Source organism: Notolepis coatsorum (genome assembly GCF_963971535.1).
Source record: "Notolepis coatsorum genome assembly, chromosome: 1".
Classification (NCBI taxonomy): Eukaryota; Metazoa; Chordata; class Actinopteri; order Aulopiformes; family Paralepididae; genus Notolepis; species Notolepis coatsorum.
The window spans coordinates 183,138,599-183,161,430 of record NC_140165.1 but is presented as its reverse complement, the minus strand read 5'-3'; the positions used below and the strand labels follow the sequence as shown (position 1 = coordinate 183,161,430).

Below are 22,832 nucleotides of genomic sequence, written 5' to 3'. Positions count from 1 at the left end.
CTTATTTTTCTGCTTTTGAGCGTATTGCACAGGCTCTGCATTGGCCGGTGGAGATGTGGGTAATTTTACTTCAGACCAGGCTCACGGTTGCGTCATTAACTATGGCAGACAGTCAAAGTTATGAGCGGGTGAAGAATGCTGTTTTACGTGTGTATGAGTTGGTTCCCGAAGCATATAGACAGCGTTTTCGCTCGCTCAGAAAATCCCCTTCTCAAACAAATACAGATTTCTCCTGTGAACAGAGGAATCTTTTTGAACGATGGTGCGCGGCGAGTAAGGTGCAGGATATTGCAGCCATGAGCGTGTTAGTACTCATGGAACAATTTAAGCTCTGTATGCCCGAACGAACCGAACTGTATCTGAATGAACAGAAAGTGTCTACTCTCCAAGACGCTGCTGTTTTGGCGGATGAATTGGCGTTGACGCACAAGCATGCTTCGGTGCGTAACGATGCTGTGTGTGTTGAAAGCGGTGCGTTTCCCTCTCGGGAAGTACCATTTCGGGGACATGGCGAGCGTGCGTATCGGCCGCGCTCGCCTCCGTCTGAAAAGAGACATTGTAATTATTGTAGGAAGCCAGGTCATTTGGTGGCGGACTGTTATGCATTTGTGCGCGATCGGCAAAATACTGACAGGCCAGCTCAGGAACCAAAGGTGGTGGGGTTGATTAGCACTGTCTCACGCCCTGGGCGGGAGAAACCAGACAGTTGTTTTTAGGCCTGCCGCGATAAGCAATACATCGATTAATTGCCGCGATAATTAAAATGAATGCAATGATTTTGACGGGCGCGGTTAATTGCTATTTGCGCGTTTGTTTTAATGAGGCGGAACCAGTGCCCCTTGCAGTCTCTCTCCGTGTGGGTTGGCCGCTGGCGTTACTACAGAGCACAGCACGGGAGCTCCGTGGGGCAGTAGCAACGCCACATATAGCTTAACTACATTTCTCAATAGTGTTGCTCCTTTTAACCAAGTAGCGTTATTTGTAGTGTAACGTTAGAATAACACAGAATAACGTTAATACAATTACATGCATCATTGTTTACAATGAACGGGTGGGGCTAGTCAAAGCACTGGAGACGGGGACAAGTTAAACATGAATTAATTTATTATAACGGGTCGTTTTCGAGTCGTGCTGCAGTGCCTACGCACCACAGCTATTCTATTATATACTGCTTTGACGCTTCCTCCTCATCGTTGATTGCCTGTAGTAGCTGCATCTAACGTTAGTAGCTAACGTTAAAACTAAAAAACACAACCGGACGAGACAAGTTGTCGGCTAGGATAATCACAACAATACTTCCGGTCCGGTCGGTGGGCTTCAAAATAAAAGTCTTAAACCGGAAAAGACGGAGCGGTGGGCTTCAAAATAAAAGTTTTGGGAAATAAATTTCTCAAAAAAATTCTCTAACCGGTCGCAATAATATCGCTTATCGCGATATTTTCGGGGGCAATTAATCGCCCAGCAAAATGTGTTATCGTGGCAGGCCTAGTTGTTTTGATCCTTTTATATCTTCTGGTTTTGTGTCACTGTCGGGTAAGGTCTGTGACCAGCGCGAGGTGAGGATCCTTCGTGATACAGGTGGTTCACAGTCCTTTATGCTGGCGGATGTATTGCCGTTAAGTGTGGAGTCGTCTTGTAATACAAGTGCTATTGTGTGCGGGATAGAGATGGGCTACACGCCCGCTCCGTTACATATGATACATGTGCGGTCAAAGCTAGTCACAGGTTGTTTTCCCGTGGCGGTTCGTTCCTCTTTTCCGGTAGCCGGGATTGATTTTATCATGGGGAATGATATAGCTGGGGGAAAAGTTCAGTGCGATGCGTTGATTGAGCATTCAGCATTCCGGCCACGCTCGCCGCCGTCTAGGAGACCGGTGGTGTGCAATTATTGTATGGTAAAAGGATGTCGTACGCTGAGGAAGCGGCAGGACAAAAGAAAGTCAGCCCAGAAACCAAAAGGTGGGAGGGTTGATTTTGTCGTGGGGGACAACAACAAGTTCGCTGGGGAGAGTGTGATCCCTGTAGTGGAGGTTGAGAAGGCTCCATTGGCTGACTTGTGTTGTGATAATGTTGATAATAATCACCCCAATGTGTTTTCTGCTTGTGTTGTCACCGAGGCACAGGACGGAATGGGAACTCAAGTTTTGTCGTTGAGTGACTCTGTCGGTGGCGAGGCATCTCTCGTCGAGGACAGGGGGCCATCTGTTGGAGAGATGGAAGAGGATGCTGTATGTAGCGTTCAGGGGAAGTTGGTAATTCCTGAACCATCTATTGGAGAGATGGAAGACGTACCTCTGTCGCCCGAGCAATTGATCGCTCTAGAGCGGTGGCTTTACCCTGGCGGCTGGGTGTGTAAATGCATTAAATGCATTTGACATGGGGTTTTTTGTGAGTTAGATCTCACCACATTTTGAGACCGGTTTGCATTCGGTAGCCGGTGTGTGCTACGTGCAGTTTTCAATGACGTCACTGCGCGTCTATTTTTGCATACGTGCATTGATTGTGGGAGGAGAATTTTTTTTGTTGTTTCTGTTCTCCCTAGTGTGTGTACTAACCTCATGTTGGGTAATAAGTAATAATGTTTTGCTCACCCTACAGGTTCGCTCTTATGGGGGGAGGTGTGACGTACTTGGGTACGTGGGTTGGGCATTATCATTATTCCTGTATTTATGACACCATCTGAACATCAGGTTAGTATATTTATTGTGTTGTCTGTTATGTGTGGTGTTGTGTCATCTCCTAATTTCTGTTTCTATTCACAGATGCCACTCATCTCCCTGATTGGATTGGTTGCATCTGATTGGTGCACCTTGGAACATGCAGGGGAGATGGGTGGTTAATAGAGTGGAGATGACACAACATCGGGGCGCCTCACTCTGTCAGTTCTGATCAGAGTTTCGTGAGGTTGCCATTGATTGACCACTGTGTGGACTTACCTTGTGCTTATGTTTGCCACTGTGTGTGGACTCCAGTAGCAGGATATATATATTATTGTTGTGGGCCTTAGAGCCATTTGCCTTCCTTCTTGGAAGTGAGTATATATATATATATATATATTTGTGTTGCTCTGGTGCTAAATAGAACACTGTATATTATATTATATCATATTGTATTATATATATATATATATATATATATATATATATATATATATATATATATATATAATTAGTATTCCCTTATACTGTAGTGCTTTATGGCTGGGTGGTTCCCAGTGTTACTTTATATTTAGCTTAGTGTTGTTTGGGTCGTATTTATATATTGCCTGTTTGTTCTCCAATTACCTTTTCCCCTTTGTGTTTGTGCTGTGGGTTTCAATCCCCACGATAATAAATATCATTTACTATTTGGAAACAGTGGGTTTAAATCCCCGCTATAATAAATATCATTTACTATTTGGAACAACGCCTTGTGTTATTTTCTTTACCTGCCTGGGACCGGTGCTTTAAAAGCACTACTGGACGGGCTGGTTTTCACATACAGCCCGGTCCAGCTTATTCTATATTGTCTTGTGACATTGCTATGTGACAATTGTGTACATCAACTTGTCGTCGTCAAATGAGCCAAACCATTTCCCCATAGTTATAATATAAAATATAGAAATAGCTCCGCTAAGATCATGAGATATGCTAAAATCTCCCAGGAATCCTGGCAATCCACAGTCATTTTCCGGATTTCTGGCCGGCACCCAAAGTGTTAATGAATATAACTCATCAGTTTCATCAACATAAATAATCCAATAAGGGCACGGTTGGTATGAAAGTGATGGTGACGTCTTATAGTATAATATTATAATATTAGTGTAGCCTAATCTTTAACTGCAACTGTGAAGAAAACCCCCATTGGTTTAAACAGATTGAATAGACACACACAAAAAAAGGTTAAAAAATAAATAAAAATTATAATAATTTATTAAACATTTATAATTTGAATGTTGATTTAGAATTCAAATGTCAACATTATGATCGAAGCTTCGAAGCTTCGAAGCATTCGGTACAGCCCTACCGGCCAGATCCTGCTAGATGGCAGTGTCACACACCCTTTGAAACCTTATATCTCACCCTGTGTTACACTTAAATCCCTCCGGCCGCTAAATTTAGACGGAGCCAAGTAAATCGCTTCATCCGACCACTTCGAAACGCATCTGGCACACTCTATCCATAAGTTGTGCCAAATTATGTCCGGGACCATATGGACACCAATACTGGAAATTGCGATCAGAGAATTGGAATATTCTTTTTGGAATACCCCCGATCAACGGTAAGGACTATCTGACATCAATTGCAGCTTGATCCAAATGTTTTCATATCGACCCAGCTGATCAACGTCTGTAGTGTTCAACACGAATGCCTTTACTGGCCATCAAAGCATAAAAAAACGACCCCCCCCCCCCCCCCTTCATGCATTCATGATGAAACATAATACCTATTATATACATTTGATTTGGAAATAGTAGCGTGTCCAGGCAAGAAACGCCAACACTTATAGTAGAATACACGTAGCGCCCTATAACTCAGCTTTTCAGGAATGATCCCGGATCACTGCTAAATAGGGATGTCCGATATTATCGGCCTACCGATATTGGCATTAAAATGTGATATCGGAAAATATCGGTATCGATTTTCAAAAAAAATAAAAATAATTTTTTTTTTTTTACATTTCTATAACCTTTATTACCCAGGCAAGCAAGTAAGAACAAATTCTGATTTTATTTATTGTCAAAAGTATGCATAATGTTGTGTTAATTCCACAACAGGAGATATGTAATGGTAATTACCTGAAATGATTCCATTTTTTGGGGGGGGGAAACCCTGCATATATCGGTATCGGTTGATATCGGTTGATATTGGTATAGGAAATTAACAATGGACAATATCGGTATATCGGTATCGGTAAAAAAGCCAATATCGAGCATCCCTACTGCTAAACTATACTTATATTCACCACGGGATAACACACAAACGTATGCATGAAAAAATATCTATTTTTTGCATGTTCGATGGAAGAAAGTCACTGTCAAATGACTATAGTATTGTCTCCATAGCTATAATATAGAATATAGATATAGCTCTAAAAACAAGGTGACGCACCCCTATCTTTAAAGCGTGGCATAGCTAGAACGGGACACGGCTAATCCCTGGCGCTGAATGAGTTAAATAATAATGTTAGTGATTGAAGGGAACTCATTTTGTGCAAAAATGGAAAGCTTTCCAATGTTCATGAGGAAGAATTGACAATAACCGATAATCCATTTTCCCAATGATAAATCCCTATACGGGTGGACCTCGCAGGCGGTCCAAAGTGACGTCAGACAGACTTGTGGTGGATCAACATAATTCACCCGTGGAACGATGTGTTGGGGATAAGGGTTCCGCACGGAGAGTTTGTTACTTTCCTGTCGGTAAACGATTTCCTGTTAGCTAGCAAGTAAACAGCGTTGACGTTGAAGTTAAATAAACGGTTAGCCTTGTCTTTCGACACCCCGCCTCTGACTGCTATTCTTCGGCGCTACACTATGTTAAGATTGATGCTGACATTATTAGGTGGAGTTGTGCGCCTTCTTGAGGTTTTGTTTAGGGGAAGAGTGGTGTGCGCGTTCCACTAAACCCATGCCGTGTGCTGTTACTGCTATCTAGAATGCTGACTAAGAACAAATAATGCGGGTGAGGAAATGAATCAAAGCGCTTGCGCTGCACACACATAGGAAACGGAAATGCTGCACTAATAATAACATGAATTATTCTGTACACAGGTACACAACGATTGGGTCCTTGAATTTCACCCACTCGTGCTGTTCTACTGTGGCTGGGAGTGGGCCAGCTGGTAGTAGGACACTACATGGGGATCATAGTTTGACCTCTAGTGTCAACACTTTATTCAATATCACTGACCTTTCACAACTTAATGGATAATTAAGTCATGCAACACAGATAGTATTGTGTTTGTGTGTATAATGTGTGTCACAACTCAAGCTGCGACCTTTAGGGTTTATTACTATGCCTTTTTAAATTGCAGGGTAATACAGTCTATCAGAAAAAACAAACAGATTTATGAATTAGCCTTAATCAGAAATCTTTGCATGAAAATTAAGTGTAAATGTACTTTAAAATGTACTTTACTTTAAAACAAATGCTTTCTGTAGCTTTATTGTCTTTCAGTAGAGCAAACTCCAGCAAGTAAAGTTTTTTTGCCACAGAAAAAGGACTCAAACCCTTCTTATGGATTGATGGAAGGACAGATGGGACGGACAGACGTACAGACGGTAGATGTACACTGCAGAGGATGGATGTGAGTATATGTTTATGAGAACAACCTCCTAGCTGGCAGAGGCTAAGGCTGATGCAGGTGGACTCGATCACTTCCCATCTGTTACTTAGGGGGAGAGCTGGAGAAGGGAGGGTGTGGAGTGAGAGAGAGAGAGAAAGAGGGGGGAGGGGTTGTGTATGCGGCGACAGCGGGAGCCATGATTTCCAGAGTTATTCCAAGCAGCTGAACGGCTCATTAAGATGAGTTATCCTAGCGTTGCAGATGCTGCCCTGATTACTTGGGAAGGCTCTTCAGTTCTGGAGAAGCGTCTTGGAATCATTGAGAGCAGCAGTTGCTAGCAGTGTGTGTTAGAGGCTGTGACACAGGCAGTGGTGCAGTCGTAATATGGGAACTGGTTACACGCCACGTGCACGCGCGCTCCCGCGCACGCGCATACATGTTCCCTCAGTTGCGCACAGAACAGATGATTATTATGCATAGGTGAGAAGTGCCGGCCGCCGGCCGGGTAGCTTTCTACAACGGCCGGGTACTTATCATTGCGCGCACTTCTGCCCTGAGTGACCTACTAATAACACGCTGTGTAACCGCATGTGTGCACGACTGCACCCCTGGACACAGGAGTGGATCTCGACTCCCACTTCCCACTACCACAGAAATAATCCCTTCCCATCCCAATCCCAAGTGAAAGTTTAAAAAAATCCCACACCCCCATCCCGCCCCAATCCACACTTTTATAGAATCCCACTCCCATCCCACTCCCACCCGTTTTTACGCCCACCCAATCCTTCTCCGTTTTTCTTCCTCAGTATAAAATATGCAGTACATGGGTCACACCATGTCTGCCTTAGACGATTAAAGCAAAAAAAATTCTCCTGACTGAACTTTTTTTCATGCCAAATAATATTTTTATTTTAACCTCTACTGTTTTATTTTATTTTTTTAAATAGCGTTAGCGTTTTAAGGGAGCCTACTTGTAGAGCCTACTGTCCTGACTGTGACTATAGACCCTACTGTTGTGGTTGTTGTGCCAGGCAGGGAGGCTGTGTGCTGGAGAGCATGAATGCAAGTCTTGTGGCTAGCTTCTGATTGATGGTGAGCTAGCACCCCTTTCCCATTACTATGAACCATGAACTAAACGGCTTGTTATCATACAAACAAGGGACTAAACACGTTTCGCAATTATGCCACAACAACAATGGACAGTCTCCTCCCCACCGTTTGTATATATTTTTTACCACCGACCCACCCCCTCCTAATGTACAGTCTCCTCCTCATCATTATGTATATATTTACTGTTAGGATCTCTGGGTAACAGTACTGCATATTTGCATATCGTATATGTGACAAATGTAACAGTACTATATACCTGTAAGTCATGTATGTCCCTATGTCATAAATGTCATGATGTCATGTATGTTGTGTATGTCAACCCAACCACCTCCAATGTACAGTCCCCCCACCCCACCTACCCAACCTCCTCCAATGTACAGTTTCTTCGTCAAATGTATATATTCTCTTTTTTAGACTATTTTTGTATCACAAACAATACTGTATTTGTAAATCTGGTATGTCATGAATGTATAGATGTAGCAGTATTGTCTATCTGTATGTCATGTGTGTCATATGTTATGATGAATTGAAAATGGGGGACCCTGATGTAAACAAGACGAAACTATTTCTCTGGTCTGCATCCCCTTAACAGAATGGGTACAATACAGTATGGCTCAATACACACAATTGTTAAGGGGATGCAGACCAGAGAAAGACGTTTGTCTTGTTTACATCATCAGGGTGCCCCATTTTCAATTCATAGTGACATTTATGACATACATGACATTGACATCATGACATTTATGGCATAGGGACATACATGACATACAGGAATATAGTAATGTTACATTTGTGACATATACCCTAGTACTATTCTTACTATATTAAACTTTGGATTCATCTTTTGTGGTGGCTCAACATTATTCACACACGGAACTATGTGTTGGGGATAATGGTTCCGCACAGACCATATTGTTTGTTACATTGCTGTCGGTAAACTCGCTCAGAGTGTCAACATAGTGTTGACATTGAGTTGATGTTAGCTGCTAGCTGGCTACCCGAATCCACAACAGCCAGGCAGCCAACCGTACAAAATACAGTCTCAGCCAATCACATCGATTTGTACAGTTAGTTAGCTCCACTCCATTGCGAATTAAAAGTTAGCCAGCCAGGACAGCCCGTATTAGCAAGCTACAGTTGCTAGGTAGCTAACGTTAGCCACCCGAAGATCGGTAGCTAGCTAACATTAGCCACAGCTTCAAAAACGAATTTCAATTATGTTATGAGCTATCAGCTAGCCAGCTAGATAACGTTAGACAACGCCTCGTGTAGTAAACTAAAGTGAATAGTTTACTGGGCCATTGTTTAATGCTTCAGTGGTGTTTAAAAGAGGACCTGCACGCTTGCTATCTTCGGTGCAAATGAGACAGGTCTGTGAGGGGGAGGGCACTGCGAGCAGCGTGTGTGTGCGTCAAGCTCACGTTTGATTGGTTAGAATGGTCAAAACACCCCTTTTCATGATATTTGACGGCTCTGATTGGCTAAATGTTGTTTCAATCTGTATGCATCTACAAATCATATTATACCAGGTAGCCAATTCTGTCAGACTCCAAATCAAATTGAAGGGAAAAAAAATAAAAAAATACTGAAATCCATCTGGAGACGGAACACTTTAATGCAGTTAAATATAAAACCACCAAACATTTACATCTAACGTTGCACAACATGTATTTATTGAATAAGAACACTTTCACTCTCATCAGCAGCACATTTGAACATGAACATGAAATTTAGTGCAAAGTCACATTCACAAAGTCACACAAGAACAATGTAACATTTGAGTGTGTGTGTTGGAGAACTCACAAAGTCACACAAGAACAATGTAACATTTGAGTGTGTGTTGGAGAACATGAGTCCAGGAAGCCTATATGTTGCTATGCAGAAATAAGAAAGCATCAACATTTTCTGGGTTAAGGGTGGTGCGCCTCTATTCAATGAGTCTCCCAGCAACACTAAAGCACCGCTCAGATGGAGTGCTTGTTGCTGGGATTGCCATTCATTTCTTAACAACTGGCACCAGCCCATCTGACCCGTCCTTCCAGAAATCCAGTAGTGACCGGGTCACTGTTAACCTTGAGTCACTCATGTACTGTTGCACAAACTGGCGCCCCCACAACTCCTCCACAGTGCCTTCCTCCTCCTCCAGCAGCCTTTGGTGTTTGGCAATTGTGCCTTTTGAGGCCACTGACTCACTTGTGTATTTCACTAAGAATGTGCACGTATCACAAGCAGCATATTCCGTGTCGACACTCAACTCTCTGAAGTTTGACAGACGGGTCCTTGTTTTTAAACTTCATGTGACAATTCAGACTTTAACCGCTCTTGATCAGCCATGGAAGTGCTTGCAGCACGTGCCTCCATTTCTCTCGCTCTGCTCAGCCTAACAGGCTTGAGGTCACACAGATGCGTGTTGCGTTGCACGTTGCTTGCCGGATGCAGTACTAGACTTCCGGTGTAGTTCGTTTCGCTTGTGATGCAGTGTTGGGTGACTGAATGAAAACCAAAAAAATGGCGAGGGCGATCAATGCAATGTTTAACTCGATGCTGGGGAGAATAATTCTACTGTATCATGGTTTTCACTCCCGTTCCTGCCCAATCATGTGATTAAAAGTGAAATTTACTCCCATCCCGTGGGAATCCCGAAAAAATGTCATCCTCTAGTGTTTGACTACCTGTTGTCGTTTAATAAAAGGCTGGCATTTAGATTCCTATAATATATAGAATGCTTAATTTGTAATTACTGTATATGAACAATGAGACCAGCTGCATGGTCTTTCTATTTCTATAGAATCCGGTGAGGGGGGGGGGGGGGGGGGGGGGTACAGTTCAACACACTGTGGACTTTGAATGCCCAAAACGATCATGTTTTATCAGCCCAATGCCTGAATGCCCACGACGTTTATTATGGTTTTATTTTTTTATTAGCGATCTGAATTCATATTTCATCAACCGAGTCTCCCGTTGGTATGCAGCCCCTGTAGGAGCTCAGATGTGAAAAAACCGCCCCCTATCGTCTCCCAGATGGTAATGCACCCTTTTGGAATGGACTCAATGAAAATGGATGAGAAAAGAAAAATCCGGAATTTCATTGTGGAGCCTCAGAACAGCGTGGAATACATATGTACAGTGTGTAGCGTTGGATCAATAAAAGCGATCGATTTTTGGAATGGCGATCAGGAATTGGAATGATCTTTTTGGAGAACATCTGATCTGAGGTAAGGAATCTATTTTACAAGTCTTGGGGATAATCAGAGTTGTATTCGCTGAGATCTCAGCGTTCGCCCTATGTGTGTGTGTGTGTGGGCGATCGCTTTGAGGAAATCAGAGAATCGATTTTTCAGATCGCCTATGTAGCGTGCATACGTACACATATACTATCGATAATCTAGCGTTTATTTGAAAACGATTCATAAATAGGCCGAAAAATTACAACGTTTTTGTGTATTCTAGAACAGTGTTTCTCAACTGGTGGGTCGCGACCCAAAAGTGGGTCGCGGGGCCATTTTGAGTGGGTGTAAAAATGTGTGTGTAAAAAAAATATATATATAATATATATATATACATTTTGGTCCAGCTGAAGACAAAGCAGATACACAGATTGGACATTGAGCACAACCTCAGAGTTGCTTTGTCTACCATCACCCCAGACTTTGAGACTCTTGTCAGGAGCAAACAACATCCCCAGTCAGTTATCCCATTGGTTCCCTGGGATGTTAAGCTAAGAAGTCTGCTAAGAAGGATATGTTATTTATTATTATTATTATTATTTTATTTCATAGTGTTTTTAGCCCTAGTTGCACTTTTGTTGCAACCCCAGTTATCCTATTAGTTCCCCCAAACGGTCTGTTATGTTAATCTAATAAATCTGCAAAGAAGCATAATTATTTATTATTATTTTATTTCATTGGGTTTTTAGCCCTAGTTGCACTTTTGTTGAACTTGTTTGTGTTTATTTCATGTTTTTAACAGTGCATGAAAGATTGTGTATAAATCATAGTGGTTACAAAATTTGGGTCGCGACTTAATAACTAAGGAAAATGTTGGGTCCCGAGGCTAGACCAGTTGAGAACCACTGTTCTAGAATATTCCAGTAAAGGGCGATTATCATGGAATATTTATATTTTCCTTGAAAACGAGGGCTTTTCAAAATGCTATAAAACGAAAATTAACCGATAAAAAAACAATCCGCTTCGACAATGTTGACTGGAAAACGAGTCATTGATAAGCAACGGGCAGATTAGACACATAGCCATAATTTAAAACATAGATTAGGCGTTATTAACGCTAACATTGAAGTGGATGGTGGGCATTCAAGCGGTAAATCAAGATTAAGCTTGGGCTCTGAAAGTGTTAAGAAACAGAGGAGGAAGGGAGGGAGGGTGAACTTACTTTCTGAGGTGTTCATGCTCCTTAAGAAACAGCTCCGTTCTTCTGTTGTTCACTCCAGATCCACTCTTGTACGTCCTAAGGAGGAAGACACAGATACACACAACCACACTGTCACTTTAAAGTAATAATCTCAAACATTTTCACGTAAATAAATGTATATTTTGCCAAATGATATAAAACAATAGCAGGGGTACATGTGGAAAACGTGTTTGGGCAGTTAGACGTCTAATGTTTGGCCAGTTTGTTAGAGGACTAATGTGACGCGGCACAGTCTAGGTTGGATTATGCGGGCGTGCACGATTCCTTCAGGCGGTGTGAAAATATGCAGAGAAACATTAATGGAACCATTTGTGTTCAATTGTATCTGAGATCTCTCACAATTCAAAGTGTATCTCTCCGTCGGATAATGGCTGGCTGGCAGTGCACGTAAGGCTACTCCAGTACGCTCTCCGCAAATCTGCAAGCTTGCGCATAACGGAGTATAGAGAGAGGGCTCTATAGCAGAGGTCAAAGAAAGAATAAAGTTGTTTAAAATTAAATGTATTATATTTTCATTAGTCCGGGTATTTTATTTTGAAAAATTGCCACTTCTGCCTGCGCCTCACTCCTGCCTACTTGACTCAGTCGCAGGTTTTTAATAAAGGCTGGCAGGCAGTGCGCATAAGACATATAATAAAGGCATACCTGTTAGATTATTGAATTTCTCTAACAAATGCATCTATTTCAGTCACAAGTCAGACAGGCTTGTGCTGCTCTCTCATAACGGAGTCACTGTCACTGACTGAGGGGAGCAGACACACAATACACACATACCACAGAGCGACTGTAAACTGTCTCTCACATCATAATAACAAAGCCACATTCCTGATCCCATGCTGCTCACCTGGAGAAGGTGTTACATGGGGAGGGGTTAGGTGTGTTGCAATGTGGGGTACAGTAGTCCTGCATGCATCGTTAAGAGAAACAGTACAAGCCTTTGAAGCACCACAGCTCTAAACAAGTGATTGTGGTATCATCTTGGTTAATAAGACATACATTGAAAGGTATCCGCCCGATTTGTACAAGTGATGGCTTATTTTGAAGGTATGAACCTGTACTTTTATATCATGTAGAAAATTTGAAGATTAATTTGAAGACTAATATCTGTGCCTGGTTTGGCCAGTTAGAGGACTAATGTTTGGCCAGTTAGAAGACTAATGTTTGGTCAGTTAGAGCAGGGGTTCCCAAAGTTTTCAGGCCGTGACCCCCAAAATAACGGTGTCAGAGAGCCGCGACCCCCAATATTTTTTGTATGGTTGAAACATGCAAATGTTAAAACGCACACGCACTAATAAGCATTGGAGGCTTTTAACCAGGGCCGGACTGGGGAAATCATTCAGGCCAGGAAATATAGTGTGAAATATAGCCCCAGTCAGGGGTCTGGGGGTCCCCCACCAGGAATCTTTTTGTTACAAAGACTTAATTTCCTGCATTCTGGTGCAGGAATTTTTGAATTTGTACCCTTTAAATGCCAGTGTGTGTGATGGCATCACAAATGTTGTAAAAAAAACACAAAAAGTGAAATATTTGCAATATATCAAATGCAAAGTAGATTTTTCTGGGGGGGATTATTACAGTCTAGCATGTGTCAATGATTAGCAACAACACTGATTTTGATTTTTGGATAGTTCTCCAACTTGTGTGAGTTTAGACTGTGTTACCCTCTGTTGCAGTGATCTCCTGGTTGTTCCCCACCTAGGTTATCTAACTATCACACCGCTGCAACTAGAAACACTGGCCTGGCCTGCTTCTATGTTCAGTGGCCTGACTGCATGAAAAAAATAAAATAGTTTTTTTTCTTTTTTTATGACGTCAATACATTCTGGAAAGTGGGAATCATCTCGCGACACCCCCGAGGCTGGCCCCACTTTGGGAACCACTGAGTTATGGCGCTTTTCCACTGCATAGTACCTACTCGACTCGACTCGACTCGACTCTACTCTACTCGCTTTTGGTACTTCGTTAGTTTTCCACTGCAGATAGTACCCCCCGTCAGTGTAGCTGGTTGTCATAGCGACAGCTGGTTGTCAACGCGACACACACACAGACAATGGAGGATATTGAATTCAACCGAGCTACCGAGTGGTGGTAGTTCAAGTTTCAAGTTTCTTTAATAGTTGTCATACAGAAGTACAGAATACTTTCATACAAAATGCTTCTTACTGTTACGCTCCAGAGACTGTGCTAGACAAGATAGTATCAAATAACATAGTATAGCATGTAATTTAGAAGAAGAAAATGAGGTCACAGTGTTCGGCATAGACATATGTAGTGTTCCCGGCTTCACAAGCACCCAGTGGCTGCAGATATTCAGGATGTCCGAAGAAACATTAATGTACCTGTGTAACAAACTGCGTCCAGTGATGGAGAGACGGGACACAACCTTCCGTAGGTGATCTAAAGAAGCGAGTGGCCATCGCACTGTGGAAGCTTGCGACCGGCTCTGAGTACAGAAGTTGTTACGAAGGATCAGATTAAACCGAATATATATATTTATTTATTGATATATATTGAATAGTATTTGTATATCGTTTGATATCCCTTGTATATTCCTTGTACATATACACGGAATATCCCTTTAGCCTACTATAGCCCATAATAGTTCATTCTCTTATTGGACAAAAGGACCAGGCGCCAGGGGACCAGCCCCTGACGTCAAGTTCAAAGGTACCGACGAGACATGTCCGTACTAGCCCCGGCTCCGCTCAGGGATACGGCTACCGAAATGAGAGTGGCACTATTTGTTCACCGTGCATATAAATATGGCGCAAGTAAATGTAGAAGACCCTTAGTCCTTTACCCTTCTACCCAACTAAGTAACAGAACGTGAAGCCTCACCCACGATACCGCGTGCGGTGTAGTATGGCCTGTTTGGCCTTAGAATAGCATCGAGACCTCGTGCGAATTAATAGCTGAATTGTCAGAGTTTGGCACTGTACCGTCGAGTGCGACGTATTTCTATTAAGTAATAATAGTCTATCGTGTATGGTGCATCGTGCGGTTAGAGTTCTAAAGTGACCAGCATCTCCAACGATTCCTCGTGTTATCTAGAGTCTTAACCAGGCTGGGCCGACCACATGGCGCCTTCATCCGAGGAGATCTAGACGAGGACCGAGGGACATGTACACTGGATTACCTACCCGACGACTGCTGAGCCCTATGCGGCTGGAATATATTTGCTTTGGTACTGTGATTTGTGGAGCGGATAATCGCCGACGCCTGTGAGTGTTGGATTTACCCCCGAGAGGAGTCAAGTTGAGTCGGCGCTCAGAGAGACTGAGGTCGCCTAGCTTCTTCTTCACTGTGGAGCTACAGCCTACAAGGGAACCAAGGTGTATTCATCTGCGGATCAAGAGTCTACTGCACTGTCTTCTGTACTTGAAGTCTCCCTAGATATCGTTGACCAGACGGTCTACTACCGACGGCTCTCCTACCCCCCCTACCGGCCTACAACCGGGAGGACCCCTTCCAGAATATCCTGCTATATCATTAAGAGTACCATAGATCTAATTCCCTAAGAGCCAGGTTGTATACTTGCTTCCTGCGTAACCAGAGATTGGACATTCAGTGTTGATTTGCCTACGAGTACTCATTTGCCTTACAAGTGCATTCAAATCATAAATGTAATAGTAAATATCATATGTACCTTTTGCTATATTAAATATTTGATTATTACCTTTGTGTGGAACCGTTTTCATTGTGGGAAAGTGTTCATCATATTTAGATATCGTTTACTGTATGGCCAGTAGTTAAAGTACATAAAGCGGTAGTGGTTTAATGATACCATACTTATCAATACAGTCAGGGAATTGTACCCCTCAGTTACAGAAGTGTTGGCGATCTTTTCGGAGTAAGCATAACCACTGTGTGCCGGTGTGTGCAAGAGTTCGGTGCTGCGCATTAATATGAAACAATATGAAACGGTACAATCAATAACTCAAGTGACTGACCGCGGACAATGCATAGCGCGCATTAATATGAAACAATATGAAACGGTACAATCAATAACTCGAGTGACTGACCGCGGACAATGCATAGCGCGCATTAATATGAAACAATATGAAACGGTACAATCAATAACTCGAGTGACTGACCGCGGACAATGCATAGCGCGCATTAATATGAAACAATATGAAACGGTACAATCAATAACTCGAGTGACTGACCGCGGACAATGCATAGCGCGCATTAATATGAAACAATATGAAACAATATGAAACGGTACAATCAATAACTCAACAGCTGTTTACCGCAGAGTTGGGCGTGCAGAACTGGCGTGTGATCGTGTCATCATATAAAAAATTCAAGCTACAATATTATAAAATCCTGTCAGGAATTGTGCCTCAAAGCATGAATGAACCGTCATTTCTAAGCACTTTAAACTTACCGCACTTTAGCGCACATAAAGTCATAGGCGGAAACACGGAAACAGCTGTTTACCGCGAAGTTGGGCGTGCAGAACTGGCGTGGGGAACTTACCGGGGGGCAGAACTAGCGTACGTCAGTGGCCAATCAGATCGCAGAACGTGGAAATCCGTTGGTAAAAGAATAGACGCTTCCAGGACACAGGACGGCTGACAGCAGATCTACAACAAAGAAATCTGCAGAGTACGGGTAGTGGTCGAAAATGCTTTTGGTAGACTGAAGGGAAGGTGGTGTTGCCTCATGAAAAGGAATGACTGTGATGTCAAACTAAAATCTATGGTGCTGACTTGCTGTGCTCTGCATAACCTTTGCGAGAGTCATGGAGAGGCCTATGACAACGAGTGGGGTGCACCTGCAGCTGCAGAGCCTGTGGTGGCACTGGCAGATGGTGTAGAAGAGGAGGGCCGGGATGTACATGCCGGTCTGATGCACTACTTGAATAGTTTACTTGATTACCTGATCACCTTCAAGATTCAAACTCACTTCAGGTTACACCTCTCGCCAGTCCCCACCAATAGTAATATACAATGTACAGGTGATTAAACTGGGTATAACATATATAATTGAGTACTACTGAGTAATAGTGCTAATCAGATGTATGTACAGGGTTGTAGTATTAATATGTACAGTGATGCAGGTATAAAGACACTATGGTAGTAAGTCATACTGGCCAGCAGCCAATTATATGTTCATAATTCAGATGTTTAGAACGAGGAAGGTTATTTATTTTCTTGCTAGTTCAGTTGTAGCACAGCTTTAATTTTTCACATTAATTATTTACTGTTCTGTAATGTAGTATAATATAGACCTTCTCCTTTCAGAATATTATTTTCCAGTTGTTCTCAGTGACAGGGTTCGCACAAGGTATTGATTACAGTGATGCAGGTATAAAGACACTGGTAGTAAGTCATACTGGCCAGCAGCCAATTATGTAAGGGATAATGTATGGCTACGAGGTCATTGTCGCAAAATAATTGACCGACACGTAGTTTAAAATACCGAGGCGCCGCGCCGAGGTGTTTTAAACGTCAGTGAAGGTCAATTAGTTTTTTTTTTTAGGAATTTAAACGTCGCAAACTAATCTTGTTGGCCGTTTTCTATCTCTCCTCCCTGGGTCTCTCTCTGCCTGCGCGAGCCGGCTGTGCTCTTACACACACACTCACTCACACACACACACACTCACTCACTCACTCACACACACACACAGCTCTGCTCTCGACAGCACCCGTGTGTGTGTGTGTGTGTGTGTGTGTGTGTGTGTGTGTGTGTGTGTGTGTGTGTGTGTGTGTGTGTGTGTGTGTGTGTGTGTGTGTGAGCACAGCCGGCTCGCGCAGGCAGAGAGAGACCCAGGGAGGAGAGATAGAAAACGGCCAACAAGATTAGTTTGCGACGTTTAAATTCCTCAAAAAAAGTCTGGGTCTATTTTACTAAAGTCGATGCTGACAACGCTCGTTGCCACAAGTGCAACAAGACATTTGCCAGTAATGTATAAGCGCTGGTACTTGTCAATGTGGCTGGCGGGGAGCAGCTAACGTTATAGCTCCGAGTAGAATAATGGCCGACAATCCGGAGGTAAATAAACGAACGAGAGCTTCTGATTGGTGGTAAGAAGAAGAGGTGGGTGCAAGCGGAGGGGCGTAATTGGCAGATCGACTGTCCGTCTCCAAATGTAACGTGACTACGTCACAGACAAGAAGGGGAGCGCTGGATTTGTGAAAAACTCCCTGTTCCTAAACCACACGCTATCAGTTTTACCACAGTACTGGCAAAACGGGAGGAGGCTATAATAAAAACAAGCGCCCTTCATCCAAATCCACCCACACCGGATTTCTTTTAACCAAAAAATGTATTATATGTTATCGGAGCTATCAATAACGTTATCGAGTTTATCGGGATGACGTCATAATTGCTGATATCGGCCCGATAATTATCGTGCATCCCTAGTTTGCATCCCCTTAACAATTGTGTGTATTGAGCCGTACTGTATTGTACCCATTCTGCAATCTGTTAAATAAAATGTTCAATCAATCAATCAAACCATACAAGCTGTCTAGTTAGCTTGCATTAGCTCACTCTAATTAGCTCGCTAGCTAGATTGCTAGTTAGTATGATAAGCCAAAAGCTTATCATAAAAAAACACATATTGACAGAATCATTGGTCCAAGTCATAACTGGTAGCTAGCTAATGCGATCTAGCTTGCTAGCATGAGCTATCTTACTAACTACATAGTTAGCACAAGCTAGCTTGCTAACTAGCTAGCGCAAGCTAGCTTGCTAAACAGGAAGCTGACTTGCTAACTAGCTAGCGCGAGCTAGCTTGCTAAATGGGTACAATACAGTACGGCTCAATACACACAATTGTTAAGGGGATGCAGACCAGAGAAAGACTTTCGTCTTGTTTACATCAGGGTCCCCCATTTTCAATTCATCATAACATACATTACATACATGACATACAGATAGACAGTACTGTTACATCCAGACATTTATGACATACCAGATCTACAAATATACAGTACAGTACTGTTTAAGAGTACAATGCCTGTCATATATTGTAGACTCTGGCGTTGGAAACTCTGATTAATAGACAGTTTCTAAGAAGAGAGTACTGTTACATTATATACATTTGAGAGTATATACATTTGAGGGGGAAGAAACTGTACATTGGAGGAGGTTGGGTAGGTGGGGTGGGGGGGGGGGGGGGGGGTGAGTAGGTGGGGTGGGAGGCGGGGACTCTGTCTGTAAATAAACAGTACTGTATATTTGTATATCTTGTATGTCATAAATGTTATGATTTGACTGCCTCTTTGAACTGCTCAGGCAAGCGATACCGGAGTCTCATGGAAAGCACAGAGATACTCAGAAGGAGCTTCTATCCCCAGGCCATCAGGATGCTCAACGACAATAACACTATGTAACAAACCATCAAATACACTCACAGCACACACATCCACACGTACACACTCACTTTAAATAAACAAATCACTTCCAGCTTGCTAAACAGGAAGCCGACTTGCTAACTAGCTAGCGCAAGCTAGCTTGCTAAACAGGAAGCTAACTTGCAAACTAGGTTGCAAGCTAGCGACCTAGCTATAACTTGTATGGTAGTAATACATAATGGTAGTAAGACTAGATTACAGTAATAGCTTGCTAGATATACTGTTCAGGCTAAAGGATCATGCTAATCTGGCCAAAGGAACTAGCTCCTCTTTCACTGTGTTTACCTGCAGTAACTACTAAAGACTCCTCTCTTTCACTGTGTTTACCTGCAGTAACTACTAAAGACTCCTCTTTCACTGTGTTTACCTGCAGTAACTACTAAAGACTCCTCTCTTCCACTGTGTTTACCTGCAGTAACTACTAAATACTCCTCTTTCACTGTGTTTACCTGCAGTAACTACTAAAGACTCATCTTTCACTGTGTTTACCTGCAGTAACTACTAAAGACTCCTCTTTCACTGTGTTTACCTGCAGTAACTACTAAAGACTCCTCTTTCACTGTGTTTACCTGCAGTAACTACTAAAGACTCCTCTCTTTCACTGTGTTTACCTGCAGTAACTACTAAAGACTCCTCTTTCACTGTGTTTACCTGCAGTAACTACTAAAGACTCCTCTCTTTCACTGTGTTTACCTGCAGTAACTACTAAAGACTCCTCTTTCACTGTGTTTACCTGCAGTAACTACTAAAGACTCCTCTCTTTCACTGTGTTTACCTGCAGTAACTACTAAAGACTCCTCTTTCACTGTGTTTACCTGCAGTTACTACTAAAGACTCCTCTTTCACTGTGTTTACCTGCAGTAACTACTAAAGACTCATCTCTTTCACTGTGTTTACCTGCAGTAACTAAAGACTCCTCTTTCACTGTGTTTACCTGCAGTAACTACTAAAGACTCCTCTCTTTCACTGTGTTGATCAGTTCTCGTGAGGTCTTTCTTTTGGTCCTTTAGACTGAGAATTATGAGATGCTTCACTTATCTGAACGTTTATTTTTCCTACCTCTCTTACATGGTATAAACTAAGTGTTGTGGACTGATGAGTCCAAGTTTGAACAGTTTGGCAACAAGCTATCTGCAACAGAGGGAATCTGTTGGAACATTGAAAATGATGGACTGGCCCCCTCACAGTTTGGACCTCAACCCCATCGAGCAAATTTGGGGCGAGTTGGACAATAAACTGTACGGATTGATTGATTGATTGAAAACTTTATTAACAGATTGCAGAATGGGTACAGTACAGTACAGCTCAATACACACAATTGTTAAGGGGATGCAGACCAGAGAAAGACTTTCGTCTTGTTTACATCAGGGTCCCCCATTTTCAATTCATCGTAACATATATGACATACATGACATACAGATAGACAGTACTGCTACATCTATACATTTATGACATACCAGATTTGCAAATACAGTACTGTTTGTGATACAAAAGAGTCCAGAAAAAAGAGTATATACATTTGACGTAGAAACTGTACATTGGATTGGGTAGGTGGGGGGGGGGTGGGGGGACTGTACATTGGAGGTGGTTGGGTGGGGGGGGGGGGGGGTTGGGTAGGAGTGGGGGGGGGGGGGGTTGGGTAGGAGGGGTGGGTGGGGGACACTGCACAACTGTACAAACAAAACTGTACATTGGAATATTGACAAGACCATACTTGGTAATTTACTGTACATTGGAGGGGGTTGTGTTAGGACAATTACAGGGGCCAGTTTCGAATTGCAGTCTCTCGGATCTATTGTACATTCAAAGGAAAGCTGTAGCAGTCAATCAACTATAGATGTAGGCAAAGAAGTTTATGCCTGTATTTTTTTACTGTTGTGAAGCACTTTGAACTGCAATTTCTGTATGAAAAGTGCTATACAAATAAAATTATTATTATTATATTAATATGTATTAATATGTAATATGTACCTACACAAATCGTTTTTTTTGTCCATTGAGCACATTAACTGTACGTTATCTCTCCAAACAAACAAGCACACGTCGTCAAGAACATGTCCTGACTTTTGCCCAAGCCCAGAGCTGCTTAAAAATATACTGAATTCTGTGGACCCCACATTTACCAACGCTCTAACCGCATTCGCCCATCCCCCACCCAGGTGCAATTTGATTCAGACAGAAAGACTGACTGACTAGCGTGTTGGTGTAGCAGTGCGCAGCAGCAGTACATGCCGTACAAACATATCGATATAGGCCAGAGGAAAAGATGAAATGGATACGAGGTAAGCAAATAAAAAAAGCACATTTTGAACATCCCCTTAACAATTGTGTGTATTGAGCCGTACTGTATTGTACCCATTTAGCAAGCTAGCTCACGCTAGCTAGTTAGCAAGTCAGCTTCCTGTTTAGCAAGCTAGCTCACGCTAGCTAGTTAGCAAGCTAGCTTGTGCTAACTATGTAGTTAGTAAGATAGCTCATGCTAGCAAGCTAGCTCGCACTAGCTAGTTAGCAAGCTAGCTTGTGCTAACTATGTAGTTAGTAAGATAGCTCATGCTAGCAAGCTAGATCGCATTAGCTAGCTACCAGTTATGACTTGGACCAATGATTCGGTCAATATATGTGTTTTTTTATGATAAGCTTTTCGCTTATCATACCTACTAGCAAGCTAATTAGAGTGAGCTAATGCAAGCTAACTAGACAGCTAGCTTGTATGGTTTGATTGATTGATTGAACATTTTATTTAACAGATTGCAGAATGGGTACAATACATTACGGCTCAATACAGACAATTTACAAACCTCTGTGCCTTTGAAGTGCAAAAAGAAAGGATTAGGATTTTCATTCTGCCACATGACCAATTTTACCATTTTGAAACCCAAAATGATGTAGGTTAGTTTTCCTATCCCAAAAATTTACTCATATTTTAATTCCCCATTAAAATGGCCCACCCTAATGCACAAAGCCTAATGAAAGCTATCTGGAATGTAACATCAACTGTTTTTTTTATATTTAATGCCTACAGTCGGACAGCACAATCGACCAGGTGGAAGATGCAGCACCATAAGAAATGCTTATCCGGGGACATGGAAAACGTAAAACAGGTAAGGATAGGTCTGTTTTTCAAATGTTGCACATTTAAGAGATATGAATATATGAATTGAAAATGGGGGACCCTGATGTAAACAAGACAAACATCTTTCTCTGGTCTGCATCCCCTTAACAATTGTGTGTATTGAGCCGTACTGTATTGTACTCATTCTGCAATCTGTTAAATAAAGTTTTCATTCATTCATTCATTCATTCACACGCTAGAAATAAATAACGCCTACATGCTGGCTTTGTATGTCTCTGTCATCACATGCATCTGTACATATCCCTTACCTACTCTTACTACTAGTTATTATATCTATCTGTACATATCCCTAGCCTACTCTTTCTAGTTACTATATCTGTACATATCCCATAGATTTCTATCCCTAGCCTACTCTTTCTAGTTACTATATCTATATCTGTACACAGGGACGTGCACAGGACTTTAGAGGGGCAGGTGCTCAAAGGCTGAAAAGGGCACTATACCTGTGTGTCTTTTTATTTTTATTTTCTATTTTTTCTGTTTCTGATTTCTCAGATTTTTCTCCCAGTCCCAATTACCGTACTTTTCGC

General features: G+C 42.3%; 1 protein-coding gene across 2 annotated transcripts in view; it reads right to left on the bottom strand.

Moving 5' to 3' along the window:
• gosr1 (golgi SNAP receptor complex member 1) overlaps positions 1-22,832 on the bottom strand; it is a 260,165-nt gene that overhangs the window by 149,160 nt on the left and 88,173 nt on the right. For both annotated transcript variants that reach the window (XM_084317512.1, XM_084317513.1), the window contains one exon: positions 11,767-11,841. In XM_084317512.1, the coding sequence (XP_084173638.1) occupies positions 11,767-11,841 (75 nt within the window). The remainder of the gene's footprint in view (positions 1-11,766; positions 11,842-22,832) is intronic.